Source organism: Protobothrops mucrosquamatus, unplaced genomic scaffold (assembly GCF_001527695.2).
Source record: "Protobothrops mucrosquamatus isolate PMUCROS unplaced genomic scaffold, P.Mucros_1.0 scaffold448, whole genome shotgun sequence".
NCBI classification, from domain to species: Eukaryota; Metazoa; Chordata; class Lepidosauria; order Squamata; family Viperidae; genus Protobothrops; species Protobothrops mucrosquamatus.
The window spans coordinates 82,546-105,020 of record NW_015386771.1 but is presented as its reverse complement, the minus strand read 5'-3'; the positions used below and the strand labels follow the sequence as shown (position 1 = coordinate 105,020).

The window sequence follows — 22,475 nt, the reverse complement described above, 5'->3', positions numbered from 1 at the left end:
ACGGCCGACAAATGGTCATCCAGTGCCAGCCGCGAATCCAGGAGGACTCCCAAGTTGCGCGCCCTCTCCGAGGGGGCCAAAGTTTCGCCCCCTATAGTCAGCGATGGTGTCAGCTGACTATGCCGAGGCGCTGGCAACCACAGCCACTCGGTCTTGGAAGGGTTGAGCCTGAGTCTGTTCCTCCCCATCCAGACCCGTAGCCTTACTTCAGGAAAATTGCAGCTGAAGCAGGAGATCCAAGAGCACTTTGAACAAGCTTCTCCATAGCAAAGGCCTTCCTTGCAGAGTATCTGATCACAGCCCTGAGGGTTGGTGCACCAAGTGAGGTTTGAACAGCATTCAACATAACCTCTTAGAAGGGCTTTCTCATACTGCATTAAAAAAAAATGCATGAATGTTAGCTTTGGAGTTCTCATTAAAAATATCGAGGACATATTTATGTTATATGCATATTATAAACCTCTTAACAAACAAAGCAGGTTTTTCAACAGGTTTCTTTTTTCTTTTTAAAGATAATTCTATTTAGGATAGCACCTTAATCCTAAAAGAAGTAGCAGAATATTTACTAATGTTGGATGCAAAAATAAACTACCTTATTCCCTAAGAATTTCTTGAAATGAGACTTATCCCTTCATAATCTAATCTAATAATATTTTCTCAATTAAATAATATATTAAGTTACATCATTTTCTGAAGAGGATAGATGGATAAAATGTTATAAATGAAACAGTCAGCAAAACCAATTAGAACAGTGCTTCCTAAACCTTTTCCTTCGTTACCCAAAACCATTTATCAGAAACTCCTTATTTAAATGTCTTTATTGTGATTGGGAATGGGTTTGTGTGTCATTACCACTTTTATCCAATTTTATCCAATTTTGGGTAATTTTCCCAGGTTTGGGATTTACTGAATTAGAAGGTTTAGTTAAAAGAGTAATAAAAAGCATATTATTATTGCTTTTAAATGTCTTAATGAATAAGTATTTCTAATACTTTTAATACTAGCTGAGACCCTTTATGTACTGTTATCGCCCTTGCATGTGGATTTTAAATGCTAAATATTATCTTACTTCTTCTTATCTTATTTCTTTGGATGGATTTGATCCAAAAGTATTTCAATTAAGATACTATAAGTTATCTAAAAGGCAGCAAAATTGAAACCAGTCATGCCTCCCAAATAAATGGAATTCTGTAACAAGGTTATACTACTGGACAAGCTTTTATCCCTTTGGGAAATTTTAAATCCTAACATTTCAGATGTAATTAACACGTTACTTTTAAATCCATTTTAAAAATATGGACAGATTAACATGGAAATGACGCACACTCAGAATTAATATAATGACTTAAATTGATTTAACAGATTGAGGGGGGAAGTGGTTTCTCTTAAAACGGGATGTCTGTTAAATATAAATGAGATTTACAAATTAATGCATAACATGGTAGAAGGGATCTTGTTTGTGTACATGTATAGATAGATTATATTTTGTCCATGTATCACAAAACACAACTCTAGGTGGCTCACAGCAATAGTAAAATCAAAACCAAGAAAAACAGGGATCTGACCTACAATCCCCAATATAGCAAACCATGCAATCCTCAGGCTACAGCCTCACCTTATCCCAGCCTTTAGGGGGAAAGCCAAACCTTTTCAGCTTTCAGAGAACTAAAAGGATGGGAACCTGCCAGATCCCGGGGGAAGAAAATTCCATAGGGGAGGGGCTGCTATTAAAAACATGCTTTGTAGGATCCATTAGATGGCAACCTTTAAGGGACAAGACTCAGAGCAAGCCCAGCCTGCCGAGCCTGGCAAAGCATGTAGATCAGTGGTGGCGAACCTATGGCATGCGTGCCAGAGGTGGCACTCAGAGCCCTCTCTGTTGGCACACGCGCCACTGCCGCCGGCAGCAGGTCCATCAGGCCGCCACCGCCGCCCGGAGCAGGAGCCCTGCCCAGCACAAAGGAGGCGAAGCGACCGACTAGCAAGCTCGAGTAGAGGTGATCGAGCAGAGGTTACCGACCACTGTCGATTGGTGGACTGGAAGAAAAGGGAGGGGGAAGCATTTTACATGTGTGCATGCGTGCACAGGGCCGTGAGCACACACGTGCTGCAAATGGGGTGGGGTTAGTGCCTGCGTGATACTCACTAGCCCTGCCCCGTTTTTGCGTGGTGCAGCACCTTGTATCTGCACCCCGCAGCGTGGTGGCGGCCGTTTTTGCTCCTTGCAGTACGGTGGCCCATTTTTGTACCCCCTGTTTTTGCGTGCCAGAGGCAGCACTCAGAGGTGCCTCCCTGCCCCCTCCCAGAGCACCACAGTGCTGATGCGGCACCACAATGCTGATGGCACTTTGTGATAAATAAGTGGGTTTGGGGTTGCGGTTTGGGCACTCGGTCTCTAAAAGGTTCGCCATCACTGATATAGATAACCTCAAAGAGAGTAGACCTGCATATAACTTTGTCCTCTGCCGTGTATGGCTTTAAAGGTAGTAACCAGCACCCTGAATTGCACCAGGAAAGAATCTGAGAGCCAGTACAACTCTAATAGCAGTTATGTAACATGGGTGAACCGAGGAGGTGTCTAACTGTGTAAACTACCACATTCTGGAACCAATTATACTTTCCAGGTTTAGTGTTATGTAGAGCACATTGCAATAGTCCAGCCTTTCTTGCTTTTAGAAACTTCATGAGGGCTGGTGTTCTTCATGTAGTTGCTTCGAAGGCTAGAAAAAGCCTCTTTCTAACATTCAGAAGCATTACGTTCACTAGCTTTCCGCCTGGAAAACTAACAAATACACTGTTTCTGAAGTCAAGAAGTGCTGGAAAAATAGACACGCACCCTCCAGTAATATATTTTAGGGGATTATATCTAGATCTCTATTTTTTTTTATTCAAACTATAACATAATATACAAGAGAGAGAGAGAGAGAGAGAGAGAGAGAGAAAGTACAACAGTATGCAAACCAGTACATATGGATAAAAAAACAAAACATTTTTTTTATCTTTTACTTTGTTTCGTATATTTCTACAACGTCATATACCAAGTACTTTGACCAAGTACTCTTTAGATTCCATTAATACTCACTGCACAAGGAGACATCTTCAGAGCAAATTGCTCCAATTATTTTAAGAAGATTTTTTTTAAAAAAAAAAATGCTGCAGATAATCCTCACTTAATGACTGGTCACATAACAACCTTCTGAAGTTACGAGGGTCTCAGAAAGGGAGCTTTACAGCCCATATATCATTTTTGGCTACTGTAAAACATTCTGTCATGCCCTCCTCCTCTCTCCCCCTCCCCCTATGATCAAGTGACCACATTTCAGGTTCTTGACAGCAGACTTACATTTATGACTAGTTGCAGCATCCCAGAGTTCTGTGATTGCAACTTGCAATATTTTTTGCCACTTTCCCATTGGATGTGCTGGATTTCTTAAATGTCCATGGTGATTCAGTTAACAATCATCATACAAATGGTCATAAAATCAAGTCAGGTCCAAAATTCTGAGCCCAATTCTGGGCGTTAAGCAACAACTACCGGTAGTCATGTACAGCAAGGGAGTCTCTACTAATGTGAAATTAAGCATACCTAGCATAATGGATTAACAGCTTAACCTTCTATGACAACCCTCAAGCTTCAAAATATAGCAAGTATCCACTCATAAGAACAAAATTTCTTTCTGGAGGGGACTGGTCAGTTTTTCAATCGGCTAAGCCTGCTTTTTATAATTACCCTGCTTACCTTGGCAATGACTTCTTTGGAGGAAATGATAGAGCGGATAAAGGCAGTAGTGGGCTGTGCAGGGCAATCAGAAATGGGACATGTGCAATTCAGAATCAGATTTTGTTCAATCCGAGTAGTCAAGTATTCATTCCAGCAGGACTAGTTAAAAAAAAAAATGAAGGAAGGAAGAGGAAAACAAATATGGAATATTTTAACTGCAGTTTATCATAGACTATAAAAATGCTATTAATTATTTGAGTAGGAATGGAAACCAACTCTATAGATTGACAATGTTCTTTCATGGATATGAAAAAAGTCCAAAGCAATCCACAAAGATGAATGAAATACAAGATGTTTCAGGCTTCCAAAGGAAGATGCCAGACTAACACACTACTACTATGACAGAATGAAAGCAATTGTACCCCATCCCAAATACCTATTATCACAGTAGTAAAGAAGCTCTTACCTTACAGCAGTAGTGCATACAACACAGAAGAGGCAGATCGTCTGTTTCACTCAGAGGATTCACACACACTGGACAGTGGCTGACAGGGCTTGAAGGTGGCTGAGGATTTTGCACTTGCAGCCCTGAGAAAAACAGCATCGACTCTTGGTCTTCCGTGTATCGCTGAATCAGAACATCCACATTCCACTTACAGTGTATGAGCAGATGTTGAGCTATATCTGTAGTCACACTTAGAGTATCTGACACCTTCTCCACTGTTTGGGTCATCAGCAACTCAACTTCTTCTTGATTCATTGTACGTCCCAAAGGCAAGAGGACCGTCTCCATCAGAACCTGTTCTGTGTCAAGGCCAAAGGTATCCAATCTGACAAGAAAAGCCTTATCAAGTACAAGAACAACAACAACAAAGGATTGCTTTCACTCTCTGGTGTATATGGCACAGCAAATTAAAATACAGCATTACCTGTTGGTTGTATCTTTCCCAGAAGCCTTCTTTGGTTTTTGGCATTTAATGTTTTGAAAAATGAGTTGGGCTTGACCTCGGTGAGGTGTGGTGGGCTCTGCCAAGTTGTACTCCAAGATATGTGGGTTGTCCTCCTGGCGTTGGATGTAACCTTGGCTCAGCAGATGCAGGATGCAAGAGAAGACATCTGTGCTACTACAGCAAAAGTTCAAAAATTTCTGGGTACCAGCAGACTCTCGTTTCTGGCAGGCATCAATCACCTGAACACGGTAGAAAGAATGAATGCAGCAGACCTTCCTTTTGGCTGCCAGCTGAGCTCAGCAAGGGGCTTAAGTCCTTGCATTCCATACCTTAAATACCAGGTTGTCAATATGCATCTCCTTCTCCGCCTTCAAGATCTGGACAAGGAGACAGCAAATGGTATTCCTCTTCTTCTCCAGAGCACAGCCCTCATTTTCTTCCACATTCAAATACATCTGTTTGGGCAAGAGCCACAGGCGCTGACCGGATGGCTGGCTCAGTGTCCCCTCGTTCAGCCTCAAAAGACCTAGCGGTCAAAGAAGACAGGGACTGAGCAGAGCTAAGATATTTTTTGCCTTTCTAAATTCAGCTGTATTCTGTGACACATGACTAAGAAAATTCTTTTAACTTCATCACTGAATTTGTAATGAGGCTTCTTCATCGAGCCATGAAATCAACTGAGAGTTTATTTAATGATTCTGTTGTGAAGAGAATAAGACAGAAAGGCCCAGGTTTCAGTTCACTGTCAGCTGTGCAAGCTCACTGGGTAACTGGACCAGCTACTGTCTTTCAGCCATGTAAGGAAAAACTGAAAGAAAAAGTGCACGGTATGCCTCACTGAGCTCCCAGAAGAAAGGTGGGATATAAATCTACTAAATAAAAGTCATAATCCCATCCAAATTTTCAGGCCAACTTTACAAACTCTCAGTATCCCCTTTTAGAGGAATGTCCTCTCTACTTACTCTGCCTCTGGGTAAGTATCCCATTCTCCTTTGTCAGAGGTTTCAGGGCGTGGCTTAGGAGGACAGGGGAGAGACCGGTGACTTCTAATAGTGTCTCCACAGAAACTTCCTGAAACAATAAAAGAAAGAAATAAAGCTGAACATATGAAAAAAAAGACAGAAAAGAAAGCTGTGACATCTAGTCTTCAGCCCCTACCATAAAGAATATTGCAAATTCAATAACCCTTCCATTCTGAGATCCTAACCCATTTACAGGGATATGTGCTACTGATAAGGGGAAGAGCTGCTGATAGATTCCCAGGACAGAGCAGCAAGAATCAATCCAGAATCACCAATAGATTCCCAGGACAGAGCAGCAAGAATCAATCCAGAATCACCAATCAATCCAGAATCACCAGCACAATCATCCCGTTCAGAATAACTTCAGATCATGCTGTGATTATAACACTGCAGAAAATGTCAAGATACTATTTTTTCTTTCAGAAGAGGTTGTCTCATTGAAAGAGATTCTATACAGCTTAAATTTATTTTTTATTTTATTTTTAATTATCAGATTTTTATTCTGTCTTTATAAGCAACACCAGTAAATATCAGACCACAGAACCCCTAAGCCAACTCCAGCCTAAATCAGGCAAACTGGCAGGCTGAACACAAGTTGATAAACAAAAGTCATTGATCCAACTTTATGCTACCACCCTCACCCTAATCAGGGAGAAAACATCCTTATCTTATGAAAAGGACAAATTATACATATCTGCACTAAACATAAATCCAAATAGAGCATGTTCAGACTGAATTCCCTATCACTGATGCCTCAATACAAAACATTTCCATTTTTTAATAAAATGCTTTCCCTTCCACAAGCCAGAAACAGGGGAAAGGAATGGAGAGGATAAATAGTTTTGTCTACTATTATTCAATTCCTAGCCTAATCAATGTCAATAAAACTAAAGCAGATGGATAAATACTAAGCATAGATATGAAGCAATGAAATAAGAATCAAGGTAGTCAGGACCTCGGCATGGTTGAAGCACAAAAGAATGTACATTTGCAGGGTGGACACCTGCAGGATGTAGCCCTGGTACTTTAGCTCAGCATGACCCAACCATGTCCACTGTAAACGCTGTGGCTTTGTATGTTCCATCCCAAAATGGCTCCGGCCTAAAAGAGATGAAAAATTCAGTGAGAGAGAAATACACTGAAAGCTCACCAAGACATTTCTATAAGCCCTCAGTCCCAGGCATGGCAATTATTTAGACACTGCAAACTCTCCTTCTTAAGCTGAGAACAATAATCATATAAGCCAATAAAGTAACATCATCTGATGGGATGCAGAAAGCATAGCTTCACTATCACTAATCAGCAGTGCTGTCCTCTGGAGCAGCATTTCTCCTTTAGATTTGTGTGCCCCCCATTCTGAGCCTGAGAAAATATGGAATCTGCCAAGTTTCTCAAAAAGAAGTGAAAAAACTAAAAACATATTAAAAAACATGTACGAAGCAGTGAAGGGATATATTGGAAGCAAGGATAAAGTATAAAAAAGTATGGAGAAGTATTGTTGAATAATGTGGTCTTTTCTTTTTCTTCTTTCTTGTGTAATTTATTTTGCCATTAATTTTTCTGATGGCCTTCTGTGCTTCACATAATTCTGCCTAGTTTGAAAGGGAATAGTACAGTGTGTATACATGAATATATATGCACACATGCAGAGTCATCGGACAAAGAATGGAATAAATAGAAAGTATATTCTGGATTATCAAATGGTTCATTTTCAGTAGAAATGAAATGGTCCTAATCTTTACATTTTACAATTCAATCACTTATTTCATAAAATCTTGGTTACTTATTTTTCAAAGGATCAAAGAAGGCGTACCCAATCTTTTTTTTAACTCATTGGCACATATAGAATGCTGAAAGCATGTTATCATCATTTTCATAAAAATGTTAGCAAAGGATTTGGTGGCAGCCATCCACCATTTCTTTTTTTAAGAATACCATTGGGATCTTTTTGGAACTAGAAACATTATTATAAGTACTCATTATGCCAAATAACACTTTGCAACTCACTACTGTATTTCCTATTTATTTATTTTTTAATCTCCAATCATCTCTAATCTTAAACAAAAAATGAGGTAGGCAAAAAGCTTGGCAAGTGCCAGGCAATGTTCCACGTTGGAAATTTAGGGTCATAGGCAACTCTTTGCACTTTATAAACATTGAAATTTTCACTTCTAAAATAGAGTTACACTAACCAAATATGATTTTTCCTTGTCAACTGGCTATGTTCCTTAGTCCTATAATTGGTCAGTTCTTCCAGAGATAATATTTATGATGGCCTCTCTAAAAATCTACTGAAATTTCTTTAGCAGAAATCTGAAACTACTAGTTACCAGGTTTATAAACCCTTCCTGATTATAATGTCTCTGGGTGAAGTATTTTTGGTTTGATTACCAACAACTACACCAGGATGCAGTGGAACCTATAAAGAACGTTGCTTCCTAACCAAATCAGGACCATCTCATACTCACTCTGGGTATAGAAGTCTGCAAATTTTCTCAGCTGCTGACTGAGAGAGGATGGGAAAAATCTGGCAGGGTCTTCCAGGTAGCAGAGGGGAGAGACGGTCCAACAACGTGGAGACAAAGCCAATACCTTCACTTCTGCTTCTTGCTCCTGAGAAAATGGTTTATCTTCCATCATCTGGGAGCAAAACAGATCCAGTATCAATTTTGTGACTAACAACAGGACATTCTTGGCAGCATCAATCAGACAAAAGAGACTTAAGACAAAAAAAACTTTTACATCAGAGGTCTACTTTTGCTTTAGATCTGTTCTTCCTCCTGCTCACCTCATTTTCTTCCATCGCCTCTTCAGGGTTTTCTTGCTGATCTAGTTCCAGCAGCTGCTTGTCCAACTGCTGCAACTGGAAAAGATGAAACTGTTGCTGCTGCTCCTCCATCTCACTCAAGTTTTTCAGCATCTGCTGAGGGAAGCGGTTGGGGAAGCAGATCCCAATGTGCTCCACTACAGCAGATTCCAGCCACGTCTTCCCTTGAGACAGGAGACGATCTCCTAGGTAGTATCTGGAGAGGCAAGGTGTTCAAGGTGAAATTCAAAACAAGGGTCATCCATAAGCCACGCTTATTCTCACAGTCCCTACAGTGTGCCTGGAGATATAGGCTTATTTGATTCATTAAAAAGGACCCAAGGCCCTTCAAAGTACAGTAGTCCTCAGCTTACAATCACAATTGAGCCCAAAGTTTATGTTGCTAAGCAAGACAGTTGTTAAGTGAGTTCTGTCCCATTTTACATCTTGCCACAGTTGTTAAGTGAATCACTTCAGTTGTTATGTGGTTTAACTTTTATTAACTATTAACTGAATTTGGCTTCACCATTGACTTTGCTTGTCAGAAGGTCACAAAAAGGGATCACATATGCCCCTGGGACACTGCAACTATCATAAATACATGCCAGTTGCCAAGTGTCCAAATTTTGATCACATGACCATGGGAATGCAGCAATGGTCATAAGTGTGAAAAACGCTCATAAGACACTTTTTCAGTGCTGTTGTAACTTTGAATGGTCACCAAACAAATGGTTGTAAGTTGAGAACTACCTGTACTCCTTAAAACAGAGCCATATGTATGTTCTTGAAGACGTCTTCATCCAGATTGAAGGATCAGCAAGATGCTTTATCATTACTGCCAAAAAGCTTCCTACCTGAGACCTGTCTACTCTGTTAGTACAAGCAGTATATTCATCTTTCCTTTCTTTCCTCCTCTCCACAAAAGCCTCACCGGTAGAATCGCTCAAAAGTGTTGGCCAACTCCAGATTTGCTAGGAAGATGATGGGTTCCAGGCTCTGCTGTAGGCACTGAAAGGTCTCCACATTACCCGAATCTGCCCAGCTCTGTTGGATCCACCGGTCAATGTAACGGGCAAATTGCTCACTCACCTGGAAATCAGGTTAACATATGTTAGCATGATACGTGCCAAACATTTATTTGATATATATTTCTTTCCATTCCATTAACAATTACAATGTAATAACTACTTTTGGAAGTCTCGGGTAATTTTTTTGGAGTGAAAATTTGGGGTCTCAACTTGTACATCTCTGTTTTATGGACATGTCTACTTGATCTCTGACTTACATGCATGGCTGTCAGGAAGGAGAGCTGCAACAAGCCTCCGGAGAAACCGTGGCACAAGGCCAGCATGAAGGAGATCTGCTGTCCAAAAAGCTCCTCCATGGCAGTACGGAGGCGCTGGTAGGTTCTGCAATATCGTTCCACGAAATCAGGGGCCTGCCAGGAGGACTCCAGGAAACATTTCACCTGGACAACAGAGAAGAGGCACAGGCAACATCTCAACCTTTTTATCTAGCTCAATGGGATCACACCCGAGGAAGCTTAACAATTCTTCATTGAAGTCAAGCAAATTTCATGCCCAATTGTTATTTTGGAACATTCAAGATGTTCCACCTAAAGATTTTACATAATTGTTTGTTTATTGGTATAAATAATTGCCTAAAAGCAACCAGGAGGCAAATCATATGCTGGGAATTCAATAATAAACTCTACCTAGCTTAGCAGATAACAAAGTTGGAATAGACCAGGGGTAGGCAACCTTCCTGGCTGGCTCAGGAATTCTGGGAGTTGAAGTCCACGAGTCATAAAAGAGCCAAGGTTGCCTACCCCTGGAATAGACACACTCTTTTCACTGAGAGCTTAATTTCACATTTCTTTGAAGCCTCAGAGCTCCTAACACAGTTCTCTAAGATGCTTTAACTTGTACCATGAATTATAAAGAAGCATGCATGATGAACTGGCCGATAGCTTATGATAGAAGATATCAATACAAAGACCCAAAAGTCTGCATTAATGTCACGATTCCCTGCTTGATGCATGCATTCGTCCTCTTGCTGCTGGACACCACCTTTCAGCCATCCTTACCTGCTGCTGCACTACACCTTTCCAGCATTGTGTGATGCCTGTCATCCCACAGGGTTTATTCACTGCTGGCTTGAGAACTCCTGAGCTTGACTCCTTGTTCTTACCATTCTTCCCATCTGCAAATTGCATGTTACACAACATCAGAGAGCATTACAAATCCCTAATTTTTAGTATGACACAACAACAATCTGTAAAGCACCTGACAAACTGACTCTCCTGAACAGGTGGAATTCTACCACTGTTTCCCAAAAGGTCTGTTCCAAATAATTCCATTTATACAACTGTAAAACAAATGGAAACTCAGTGCACCTTTAAAATTATCCCCATTAGAAAAGTGGGTTTTTAGACACTAGATAATTTCAGATTTTTGGCTATAGTCAAGGTATTTGATATGAAAAAAGCAAGTCTCCCCAAAGATACAGGTTTTAACATATTCTTTGCATTCTGTTAAATTCAAAATAGAAAGAAAATAAAATAGAAGACAATATTTTACATTATTTCCCCTCTCAGTCTGTAACAAGGAAGATTTCTGGGATAGAGAGCTACTCGAGTCCTCAAATACCTGTCTCCAACTTCCCAAATCCTTTAGAACTTTTCTCCAGTCAATAATTCCATGCCGTCAATCTTTACAGCATAGTCTTACAGATGATCTTGTTCTTGTCATATAATATATCCAAGGAGGTGCCCTTTTGTTACCATTCTGTCAATACTGGAAGAAGGACTTGACCTTTTTTCACTTATTTGCTCCAAAGAAGGACACTCACTGGTTTTAATAGGAGGCTTCAGCTCCTCAAGTTCAGGGCCGGCAGAATCCACGTGCACTAGCAAGTGGCTCAGGCGCCGAACACGGGAATTAAAGATGGAAGCTCGGCTCATGGAACTCCTGGCTGCATCCAGATTTTCCAAGTACTGAGTTAGTAACCATGACATGGGGCTTATGCCACTAGAGTCTGGAAAGAGAGAAAGACAGTTAACACATCTGCTTGGGAAGGGAAGGGATAGGCAAGACCGGTCATCAAAAGATCTGGGCAAGGAAGCATCTAGTACCTGGAGAGGTGATACTCTGCACCAAGGGAGTAATCAGGGCGTCCCAACAGGTCTTGCCTAGAGCCTGGGCAGCCTCATCATCAGGAAGGAAGCGATTGGCAAATACTTGCTCATGGCGCAAGGCACTGTTCAATCTACAGTAGGAAAAAAGATGCAGCTTATTTGGATTGGAACAAATAAATTTCATAATGTAAAAAAAAGGGGGGGGATATGGTGAGGAGGCAGAAACTTAGATACCACGATACACTGCTTATCTATTGTGAGTCACCCAAAGTCACTTAGGTGAGACGGGTGATCATATAAATCAAATCAAATTATTAATATTAATAATAGCATCTGCCTATCCCTTGAGTCCTTGGGAAGGACTTAATACATGAACAAGAATGTCAAATCCAGTCTAAACAACTGGCTGACTGGGTGGTGAGCCATAATAATGCATGGAGCAGCAAGCAAGGCAAAAAGTCAGATGAACAAAATCTAGGTTTACGGCAGTAATTTAATTTCAGAAAGTGTCATAAAGATAGAGGGAAGAAGAAAGAGCATTCAGACTTTACATGATTCTGTCACTGTAACCTTTTAAGAACAGCAGCATTCATAACTTGGTGTCCTATTTTGATCTAACTTGAAGGGCTGACACATATTTAACAAGTAGGAACAAGGGTATCTTAGGAATATAGCAGAGAATATAGGAATGGCCTATAGCAGTGCTCGTTTTTTTGATCTGCAAAAATCAGCTCTGGTCCCTGGAACATCTCCCCATTTGCAGCCCTGAGAAAAGGATAAAAGAATTATATCAGAAAAGATCTGACCTGTTGAAAAGTTGCAGCAGCTGCATCCGATCTTCTAAGATTTCCTGGCACCAGGTGTGTGCTTTGGTGGTATAAAAGAGATATGTACGTCGGCACAGCTGTTCTTTGAAGATGGGCCAGAAAGTGGGCTTGGGACCCAGCACCTCAAGGCCACGCACTCGTGTGTCAATGCCACCCTGTAAATAACATAGTTTTCTCCAATAGGGAAATATTTTTCAAGTAACTCTCTGTCTAATATGCAGGTTCTTTTCAAAGATATTTCTATTTAATTTGTAGAGCATTCAATTTTTACAGCTGAACAATGCTTCTCATATTACTAACAAAAAAATTCCAGTATTCTATCAATTGGAAAATTGAAATAACTTTTTTTGCAGGAGGGCAGATACTATGCTTTCAAAACCAATTATCTTATTATGAACTGTGCAAAAAAAGAATGCCAGGTCGTCAATTTTTTCAAAGAAAAAAATAGCCAACAAAAATAAAATTCCATTCAAAAAGGCAGTATAAATCATTAAACTGAAAGGAATTTATCATCCATCATGTTGTATAGCTAAGTTTACCACTTATATCTTCTCAAGCACTCGTGCAATTATAATTCACGTAATCAATGAATCTATTTTCTCTAAGAAACATAACAAATGAAACACTTATGAAAAGTCTTATTAATCTGAGGAAAGAAGTATTTTGATGACGAATTTATAGCAATGTGTCAAAAACTATTGGGGTGGTCAAGCACAGCTCTTTAGTCTTTGTTTTGTTTCAAGAAACAACATTCAGACTTACCTGTTGACAGCGCTTAATTTTGATCTGTATAACTGGCCAGAAGCGGGCCATATTCTCCAGAAGAACTATCCGATTAGCTGTAGGTAGGACATTCACCTGTTAGAAAAAGAGCCAAAGTCTCAGCAAGAAATGCAAATGGAGGCAGCAACCTGCTTTTCGGAGCCGAAGAAATCCACAAATCAAGTATGTGCTTTCTACAGATGTAATGAACTAATGTAATGCTTTTCTCCACCACATACAGTAGTGGCCAAAATTGTGGAAACCTTTTGGGAAAAGTGTACAGTAGAAATGCCACCTTTGGTTAAGTTTCCACCAATTTTTCTTTTAATTTCTTTATAACTGTAGCCTTGTTCACTTAATAATACTATTTTACATCGCTTTCTGGGCAACCAGTCAACTCTTTGCACCATTACTTTAATTTTATTACATTTTACAAGCTCACTAAATGAAAGAACACAAAAAAACCCAACCAACTTGATAGCGATCACATAACACATTGACAAATGTCCTCCTCTCAGCTTCAATACATGACATCAATAACTAAATCCTACTGTGATCTGATTGGCTCATTGCCAAAACAAGATGACACCAGATTGGCTCTCTAAACACTCATGCTCGTTGGCTACAATCAGATGAAGGAAAGCTACCTGATATCAACCTAAGCAAGTTGTGCTTCCTTTTTCTGGTTATTTGGCTATAACTTTTCATAGAATTCAGTACAGATAATTGAACAAACTATGTTGCATTACATTCTTGATTATCTTTCCATTGATATATAATTTTATGATACTACTCCAAAAAAAAGTGGTGTTATTAGCCATCAAACCTCAAAAATACACTTTTCCCAAAAGGTTTCCAAAATTTTGGCCACTACTGTAGATAAAGGTATGGTTGGTTATATATGCTCACCCTATAAGAACAGCATAAATGCATCTAGCAAGAAGAGGGTACTCCTTTAAGTCTGAAGTGAGAAAGTTTGTAAATATAAAATCAAAGAATCCTTCTCCATTCAACTGAAGTTTTAGGGACAGGAAGAACATCATCCATTATCAACAGAAGAATATTCCTTTAGTCAAGAACTGGGAGCTTTCTCTCAATTTTTTTGAAGGCAGCTTAGAACAAAAACCGTACAAAACGCGTCTGATTAAATCTTCTCTACCACCAATATCTCTTCAGTTGTATTTGTAAATCCTATCCTCTGAGCCCTAGCATTAACATATGCCCTCTGGAATGCAATTCCCCTTACCATCTAAGTGGCTCCTACACTGAAAGCATTTTGGGGGGCCTTGAAGACCTGTCTTCTTTCCCAGACCTTTTTTCCCAGACCTAAAGCCCCTCATTAGTTTTGTTATTGATCAGAATCATCATCTTGTTCTTTATCTGATTTTTTTAGTTAATGTTGTATTGGCTTTATATTTAATTGCAATTGCATTTTATCTTTCTTTTACATTGTGAGACACCAGAGTCATTTGGAGTTGTGTGGCGCCTCAACAGAGTAAATTAATTAAATTGTATCAGAGAATGGAGCATGGATAATTTGAGAAATGGCAAGTTTCCAACGGGATATCAAATCAAGGATGGACAGCTCAAAAACAAACACATATTCTTTGTAGGTCTATGAACCCTGACTGTATGTTAGCAATATAGCAGAAACCTTCCTTACTGAAGGTTTCTAAAAGTAGACTGGCTTTAGAGAGAAAAAAATGAAGCACTCACAGTATTGAGCTCACTAGTGACGCTAGATCCGTTCTCTCGTCCGATCAGGACAATCCGAGCTGGCATGTAGCTGGAATCCTCACTAGCTACTATTAAAGTCATCTGTCTGCAGCAAAAAAGAAAAGAAAAGTGGTTTCTTTGTATCTATGTCAGATTTTGGATGCATCCTGGCATACTCACTAAAGCATGAGATAAAGTCTGCCTGGGTAACTAAAAGTATTTCATGAAATAGTTCCAAATCTATTCCTTTCTCTCAAAGAACTTACTATATAGACATAAATATTGACATGCAGACATACATATACAAAACCATATCCACACACACACACACACACACACACACCCAAATGTAACTAATCCAAATCAGGGCAATACTTTACTAGGGCATTTTACAGTTAAATGTATGATATTGCATTTTTACAAACAGAGCAATTTGCAAAAAAAAAAAAGGGAAGAGAACATTTTTAATTTGCTTTTTCATTTCAAAAGTCATTGTGAGAAATTATTTCATCGTCTGCTATCTGCTAATCTCACAATCCACCATACTGAATTTAAATGCAGACTTATCTGCCTCTCCTCCCTTTTGCTTTATTTATCATTTTGCCTAATGAAGAATTCCCAATAACTATTGCACATAATTTCATGACTTTGATCAACTATCTGCTGAATTCACATTTAATCGTAAAGCTCGCTCTCACCCTGCTGCCTAGAAACTCTCAAAGCTAATTAGCTAATTGCGTCCATTGGGACTTACCTGACTACCACTCCACGATGCATGTAGACATTGATGTAATGGGAACCTGTGCTACCATTAGACTCCCAATATGTCTTTGGATTTTTGTCAGTCAGTTTACTGGCTCTATGTGGATTAGAAGAGACTTCTATCCTCTCCCAACACTTGTCTTCCTTCACCTCTACATTAGAACCTAGGGAGGGAGGAGGGAGGAGAGAGCGCGAAGGAGAGGGAGAGGGAGGGAGGAAGACAGAGACAGACAGACAATTATTCCTTTTACAGCAGATCTGTGCATGAATCCTCCAATTTTTAGATTCCAAAGAGTGTTGTAAATCATTTACCTTGGCAAAGGTTGCGCAAGAAAACATCAAAAAAGGGGATATTAATAGGCTGGTGACTTCGTCTATGTTCCTCTATCTGTCCCAGAACCATCTTTATAAACAAAGTAGATAGCAGAACATATTCATTAATAAAACTTAAGATTTAGTTAAAGAAAAGCTTTTATTCTTAAATCTATTGATTCTATAATGCAAGCTGTTCCACAGAACAGAATTTATTAAGCTTCTCTGTCCTATCAACATCTGTATACAGCACTGAATCATATTCAGCCCCCCCCCCCAAAAAAAAAACTCATACGAGGGTCAGAAAGTTGCTTATTCCTTTACAAGAACAGAGAACTGAATCTCATAATCTTAAGAAAGATATTTTTGACCAAGTTTAGCTCTTGACTGTTTGGGCTGCTCTTATTTATTACAGACTATCTGACCACTCTGTTGATACTCGTTGTCTACCTGTTCCTAAGGCCAGCTACCTTAACCAGCTACACAGAAAAGGTCAAAGTTACCTGAATGCAACCAGCCAGGATACTGGTTGTCATCTTCTTATAAAGGCTAGCATATTTCTCACAGTCAGTCACAAGGTCCCGCAATTCTGTCACCAATAGCAGGTTGGAGTTGTGCTTGTCCATAGCTTTGGTCAGAGCTTCCTTTGTGCCTACACGACACATCACAACAGCACAATCTTTGTTGGTGGTAGCTAAACGATGCAGGAAACGGATGAACTCCTGCACAACCTGTTGACAGAAACGTAATAAAATCTCAGCAGGAAGGGTATAGAAAAATAGTTTTTGACAAGCCAGTTCCCCTTTCCATCTGTATTTTCTTTTATCCCTCATCACCAGCCGTATCTTCCAGGGGATTACAACCCTTCTTAGATGTATCTTCAGGAACGCCTGATCAACCCATGTATCAGGGGTATGATACCTATTTCAGCTCAATGGACAATTTAACTCTTTTAAAACACGTTGTGGGTCACATGCTATCAGTGACTGTACCGTGCAATCTCTACATTTTTTTCTCTTTACCACTTATAAAGACATAAAATCTAGGTATACACTCTATGACCTGGTGGCACAGTGGTTAAAATGCAGTACTAGAGGCTAATTCTGCTGACTGCCAACAGTTCTACAGTTCGATTCTGACCGGCTCAAGGTTGACTTTGCCTTCCATCCTTCCGAGGTCGGTAAAAGGAGGATCCAGATTGTTGGGGGCAATAGGCTGACTCTGTAAACCGCTTAGAGAGGGCTGTAAAGCACTGTGAAGCGGTATATAAGTCTAAGTGCTATTGCTACTTAGCCACAATAAGAATTTAACGTTCAAGTAACATCTGTAGAGCCTACTTAAAGGCGTAGGAAGACGTTCTTGCCAGTAATCAACTGCCATTTGAAAAGTAGTTTTTTAGTTTTTCCTAAGGGGATCAAATTTGAGCAGTTCTGAACATAAAACCAGTTAATTTGACCATTCTGAAAGTATTTCAAGGAGAAACTGGAAAGAAATTATTACTGTTGGAAAATTAGCAAATTTTCATGGCAAAGACAACACCTATTTATGGATCTCATGGGAAACCTCTATCACTCTGGCTAGACTGCTAAGAACTTAGCTATGCCTGTTCTGTACCTGCAAATATACCTACAGGTAGTCCTTGACTTACAATAGTTCATCTACTGACCATTCAAAGTTACAACGGCACTGAAAAAAGTGACTTATGATCATTTTTCACATTTATAACCACTGCAGCATCTTTATGATCAAATTCAGATGCTTGGCAACTGATTCATATTTATGACAGTTGCAGAGTCCCCAGGTCATGTGATCACCTTCTGCCACTTTCTGACAAACAAGGTCAATGGGGAAGCCAGACACTTAACAACCATTTGACTAACTTAAAAACTGCAGTGATTCACTTAACAACTCTGGCAAGAAAGGTAATAAAATGGAGCAAAATTCACCTAACAAATGTCTCACTTAGCAACAGAAATTATGGGCTCAATTGTGGTTGTAAGTCAAGGACTACTTGTATATGCTTTTGACTTCCTGACTCAATTCTATCTGATTTTCAATCCAAATTTTACTTAATCCAAATTTTAATTACTAGTAATATATATTTGCCAGCAGGGATGAAAAATGCTTTTTGCCAACTACATCTGGCTTGAATTAAGAATCTGCAATTTGGTCAACAAGCTCACTAATATTTTTCATACCTTCTTCAAATGCCTCTCATTAATCTCTTTTTCAATTTATGTTGCAATTGATCCCTTACCTCCCGTTCATTATTGTGGGTACTCATTGAGGACAGACAAGGCTCAATGCACTCATGCCAGGGCAATGCATCCTCTTGGGAAATATCCAAAAATTTATTCAAAATCCTGCAAAGAGAAGGTACTTGTTATAAATGCAGAATTCAATTTAAGAACAACAACATCTTGAGTTCAGTGTCTTAAGCTGACCGTCTGAACTATTTTAATAACTGTATATTTAAACTATGTAATAAAAATCAAGTTTCTACTGTACATGTATTTCATTAACACTTTTTTTGCAAAAAGAATACAATTCTTTTTCTCATCAATTTAAGGTGCTCCAATACCATTTGGGATGAATCGCATTCTCTACAGGCCCAACTCTAGCAACAAACGTTTTCCGTACTGCCCGATGCCAAATATTCATTTTTATGGTTTTGATCACAAAGCTGTTTCTGTGTTGTGGTTCAGTTCTTTCACAAACAGTCCCAAAGGCTGCAGGAATTTCACTCACCTCAGTGCCGTTTTAGGACTTGCAATTCCTACAATTCTAAGCCTCTAGTGCAGGGGTAGTCAACCTTGGCTCTTTTATGACTCGTGGACTTCAACTCCCAGAATTCCTGAGCCAGCTGTGCTGGCTCAGGAATTCTGGGAGTTGAAGTCCACGAGTCATAAAAGAGCCAAGGTTGACTACCCCTGCTCTAGTGATAGAGAGCAAAAGAAAAGAGTAAAGATAATTGCCCCATATAGTTGTAGTGCAGTGTCCCAAAATTTATAACAATAAATTATTCCCATTTCAAACAATTGTCTGCAGTGTTCCATTTCCTAAGCTTATGGCACACACAAGCCTCAAGCCATTTTCTTGTACGGACTGATTTGTGGTGATACAGGTCAGCAAGTTACATTATTTACAGATAAATTACCTACTTCACAGCTTCTGTGCTAACCTATCCAGAAGACTGAGTTGCCCCACCTTAAGAAAGCACCAATTTACTTTAAAACTTGGGAAAATTTTTTATCAATGGTTAGAAATACGACAGAATGAGAAAAGAGCTTGAAATTAAATAGAATATATGATTTTAGGTTTTTTACTAAGCTTTATCTTCTATCTTAATAATAGCGTTATTATTAGTGATTTTAAATACTAGTGGCGACAGTCAGAATTAGTTGATATTTTATTAATTAAGGTTATCTACCTAGAGGAATTGTATTTACTTATTAATTTCTAATTATATGATTATAGCCAACTCTACTCGTTATAATTGTTTAGTATTATATAAACTATGTTTACTCAATATGTATACCCGGACGATAGTTTGCTTGTTAAAGCATGAGATTATTATTGGGGGTAACCCCATTATTGTACCTTCCCCTACCCTATCCTCAATCCCTTATTCCCACCCCTTCCCATACCCATACCGTAAGAAAAGCATGAATGTGAAAAAGAAAATTTATCGCATGTTTCTTGATTGATAAAGGCATTGGGCCTGAAAATATGGAATTCCCGGCACAATGATGGGGATGGAGGTAAAGAGTTTCAAATTCATTCATAAAATTTATTTGCCACCCAAGAAAGCACTATTCAAACCACCCCACTCTCTCTGAATCCAAATACTCTTCTAAAAGTATCTTCCACATTCCATGATGGTAAAATACATCACCATTCTACCTCAGCATGGCCATCTGGACAGCCTTTTCAGCTCCCAACTGTTCTAGGGTTTTCAACAGCAGCAAGAAATGCTCATGATCTGGCAAAACGTCCACTCCATTTCTCTCAGGGTAAACACCTTTATCACAAAGGCAGTGCTCCAGTGCTAGCACTACTTCTTTTGAAAAGCTGGCTTCATGCAGGTTTTTCAGCAGCGTTGGTACATCCATGTCTTTGAACTCAAAGGAAGCTTCAGATTCTAGACAGAAAAGGGGAGAGAAGGAGATGATCTCTCTATGTCAAAACAGAATTTCCTGAAATAGGCTATGGAGAAAAAAAACAGCTGCTAATCATGCCCTCCATAAGTGGCCACGAGGTAGGGCATCTTCACCAGCAGCATTGGGGGATAGTTAATTTTGGACCTTCCAAGAACCAAAAAGTAGCAAGTGAAAATCATCTCCTGTGATTTGCTATTAAAAGGAAGCCTATGGGTAATTAGAAAGACACAGTGATATAGAAGAATAAGAAAATGACTGCATGCTTGGCCAATCCTTTCCAACATAAAGGAGAGGTAAACTTTATTAGGTCTTCAAAACAGGGCATCCTATGAAGCAAAGTGTCAGGTCCCCGAAGAAATGTATTTTAACCTCATGCCTATTTTCTACCTTTCTGTAGCCTTTCTTTGTGGCCTGCCATTCTGTTGGGAGGGGGGAGCTTTTGGGATTGCTTTGCACTGTCTGCTACGATGCCCTTCCCCCAGGGCAGGGGTAGGCAACCTTGGCTCTTTTATGACTCGTGGACTTCAACATAGCTGGCTCAGGAATTCTGGGCGTTGAAGTCCACGAGTCATAAAAGAGCCAAGGTTGCCTACCCCTGCCCCAGGGGATGGAATGTCTCTCCCTTATCTGAAAGATGGTTTGCACTTGGAGCCAGAAGAAATTGAAAGTGAGAAAGACCTTGAGGAGCCCTCCGAGACCAGCTACCAAAACACCATGCCAGCTGTGGATTGGCTGGGATTCAAATGAACACTGGGACCCTGGAGGGGGGGGGGGAGAGGAGTATTGAATGTTGCTTTTAATGTATTGCTTCACGGGTTTTTCTCTCAGATCTCGCCTTGATTCCCTGCTGTCACTAGCCCCTAATAAAAGCTCCTTTTGAGACAATGCCCGTTTCAAGAGTTCTGCTTTCTTGGGTGGCTTAGCTGAGGTAGGTCCTTACACAAAGCCTAATGGAAATAAAACAAGCCATTACACATTTACGAAGTAAAATGCCAAAAGGGCAAAGGTAAGCAACTGTGAACTTAAAGGTAATCTGTACCTGCGTTCTCCTGGCTCAAGGGCAATTTATGCTCAGCCAAACGATTGAGCACTATTCGAGCTAGCATCTCATTGGAGCCCTGGCCTGTTTGGCAACAATTCTGTAGGACCGACCGGAGGTCACAGCTTCCCAACTGTTCTGCCAGGCCCTTGTGATTGTTGATCAGCATGTTTAATACCAGCAGCCCATTCTGCACTGCCGATGAGGCTCTGAGGAAAGGAGGAATGGTTGGCATAAGCAACTGAGGTAATGCTGGAGGATGTGGAAGGAAAAATTATTGGAATGCATAATATTCCAACACTAAACAATTAATAATGCTATTCAGTTCTAAGAAATGATTATGTGTTTTGAAATAAACAGTAATACTATTAATGTCAGATTGCCTCCAATCTCAAGGTAGAGGACAGAAAACTTATCAAAATAAGACATCAACCAAATTCTCCCCACAAGAGGAAAAAAAAGTGAATTCTCAATATCCTCTCCTTATCCTTGTTTAATGTAAATTCCTTAAATTTAGTTATGCTCCTTTATTTCATCAAGATTTAATTTTCATCTTACCCAGGTGTAGCCAACATCTTCTCAATAGCAGTACAAATTACACATAGTAAATTATCAGATTCTTTGCTGGAAGCAGAACCAATGCTGGCAAAAATTTCCCGCATCATCTGAGCATCTGAATGATTCAGAGGGTATGATTTCCCACTGGTACCAAGCAGTTCGCAATTCCCAGCACCCACCAATACTTTCAATGCCTAGAAAAACAAAAACAGAAAAGGAAGATCACAAATAAGTAACTGATCAGCAACCACTTTATACTTCAGCTGTTTGAACTGTTGTTCAACTTGGAGTTTTGGTGAGGACATAGTGAACTGAAGACATTTCTGAAGAAGCAGGGACAACATTAGGCCAACACAGTGCTAGGCTGCATTAACAGAGGGATAGAATCAAGATCACATGAAGTGTTACCACTTTACAATGCCTTGGTAAGGCCACACTTGGAATACTGCATCCAGTTTTGGTCACCGCGATGTAAAAAAGATGTTGAGACTCTAGAAAGAGTACAGAGAAGAGCAACAAAGATGATTAGGGGACTGGAGGCTAAAGCATATAAGGAACGGCCGCTGGAATTGGGTATGTCTAGTTTAATGAAGAGAAGGACGAGGGGGGACATGATAGCAGTGTTCCAATATCTCAGGGGCTGCCACAAAGAAGAGGGAGTCAAGTTATTTTTCAAAGCTCCTGAAAGCAGGACAAGAAGCAAC

General features: G+C 39.8%; 1 protein-coding gene across 1 annotated transcript in view; it reads right to left on the bottom strand.

Annotated features, from left to right (window-relative positions):
- Positions 1-22,475, bottom strand: part of LOC107287859 (cullin-9-like) — a 54,587-nt gene that overhangs the window by 15,122 nt on the left and 16,990 nt on the right. The window contains 24 exon segments of the mRNA XM_029284227.1: positions 207-371; positions 3,740-3,880; positions 4,188-4,551; positions 4,651-4,910; positions 5,001-5,197; positions 5,634-5,742; positions 6,649-6,794; positions 8,162-8,333; positions 8,482-8,716; positions 9,431-9,588; positions 9,785-9,967; positions 10,586-10,701; positions 11,350-11,535; positions 11,633-11,766; positions 12,442-12,617; positions 13,225-13,320; positions 14,941-15,046; positions 15,695-15,866; positions 16,015-16,105; positions 16,518-16,745; positions 18,272-18,377; positions 19,918-20,155; positions 21,214-21,422; positions 21,772-21,965. Coding sequence (XP_029140060.1) covers positions 207-371; positions 3,740-3,880; positions 4,188-4,551; positions 4,651-4,910; positions 5,001-5,197; positions 5,634-5,742; positions 6,649-6,794; positions 8,162-8,333; positions 8,482-8,716; positions 9,431-9,588; positions 9,785-9,967; positions 10,586-10,701; positions 11,350-11,535; positions 11,633-11,766; positions 12,442-12,617; positions 13,225-13,320; positions 14,941-15,046; positions 15,695-15,866; positions 16,015-16,105; positions 16,518-16,745; positions 18,272-18,377; positions 19,918-20,155; positions 21,214-21,422; positions 21,772-21,965 — 4,182 coding nt within the window.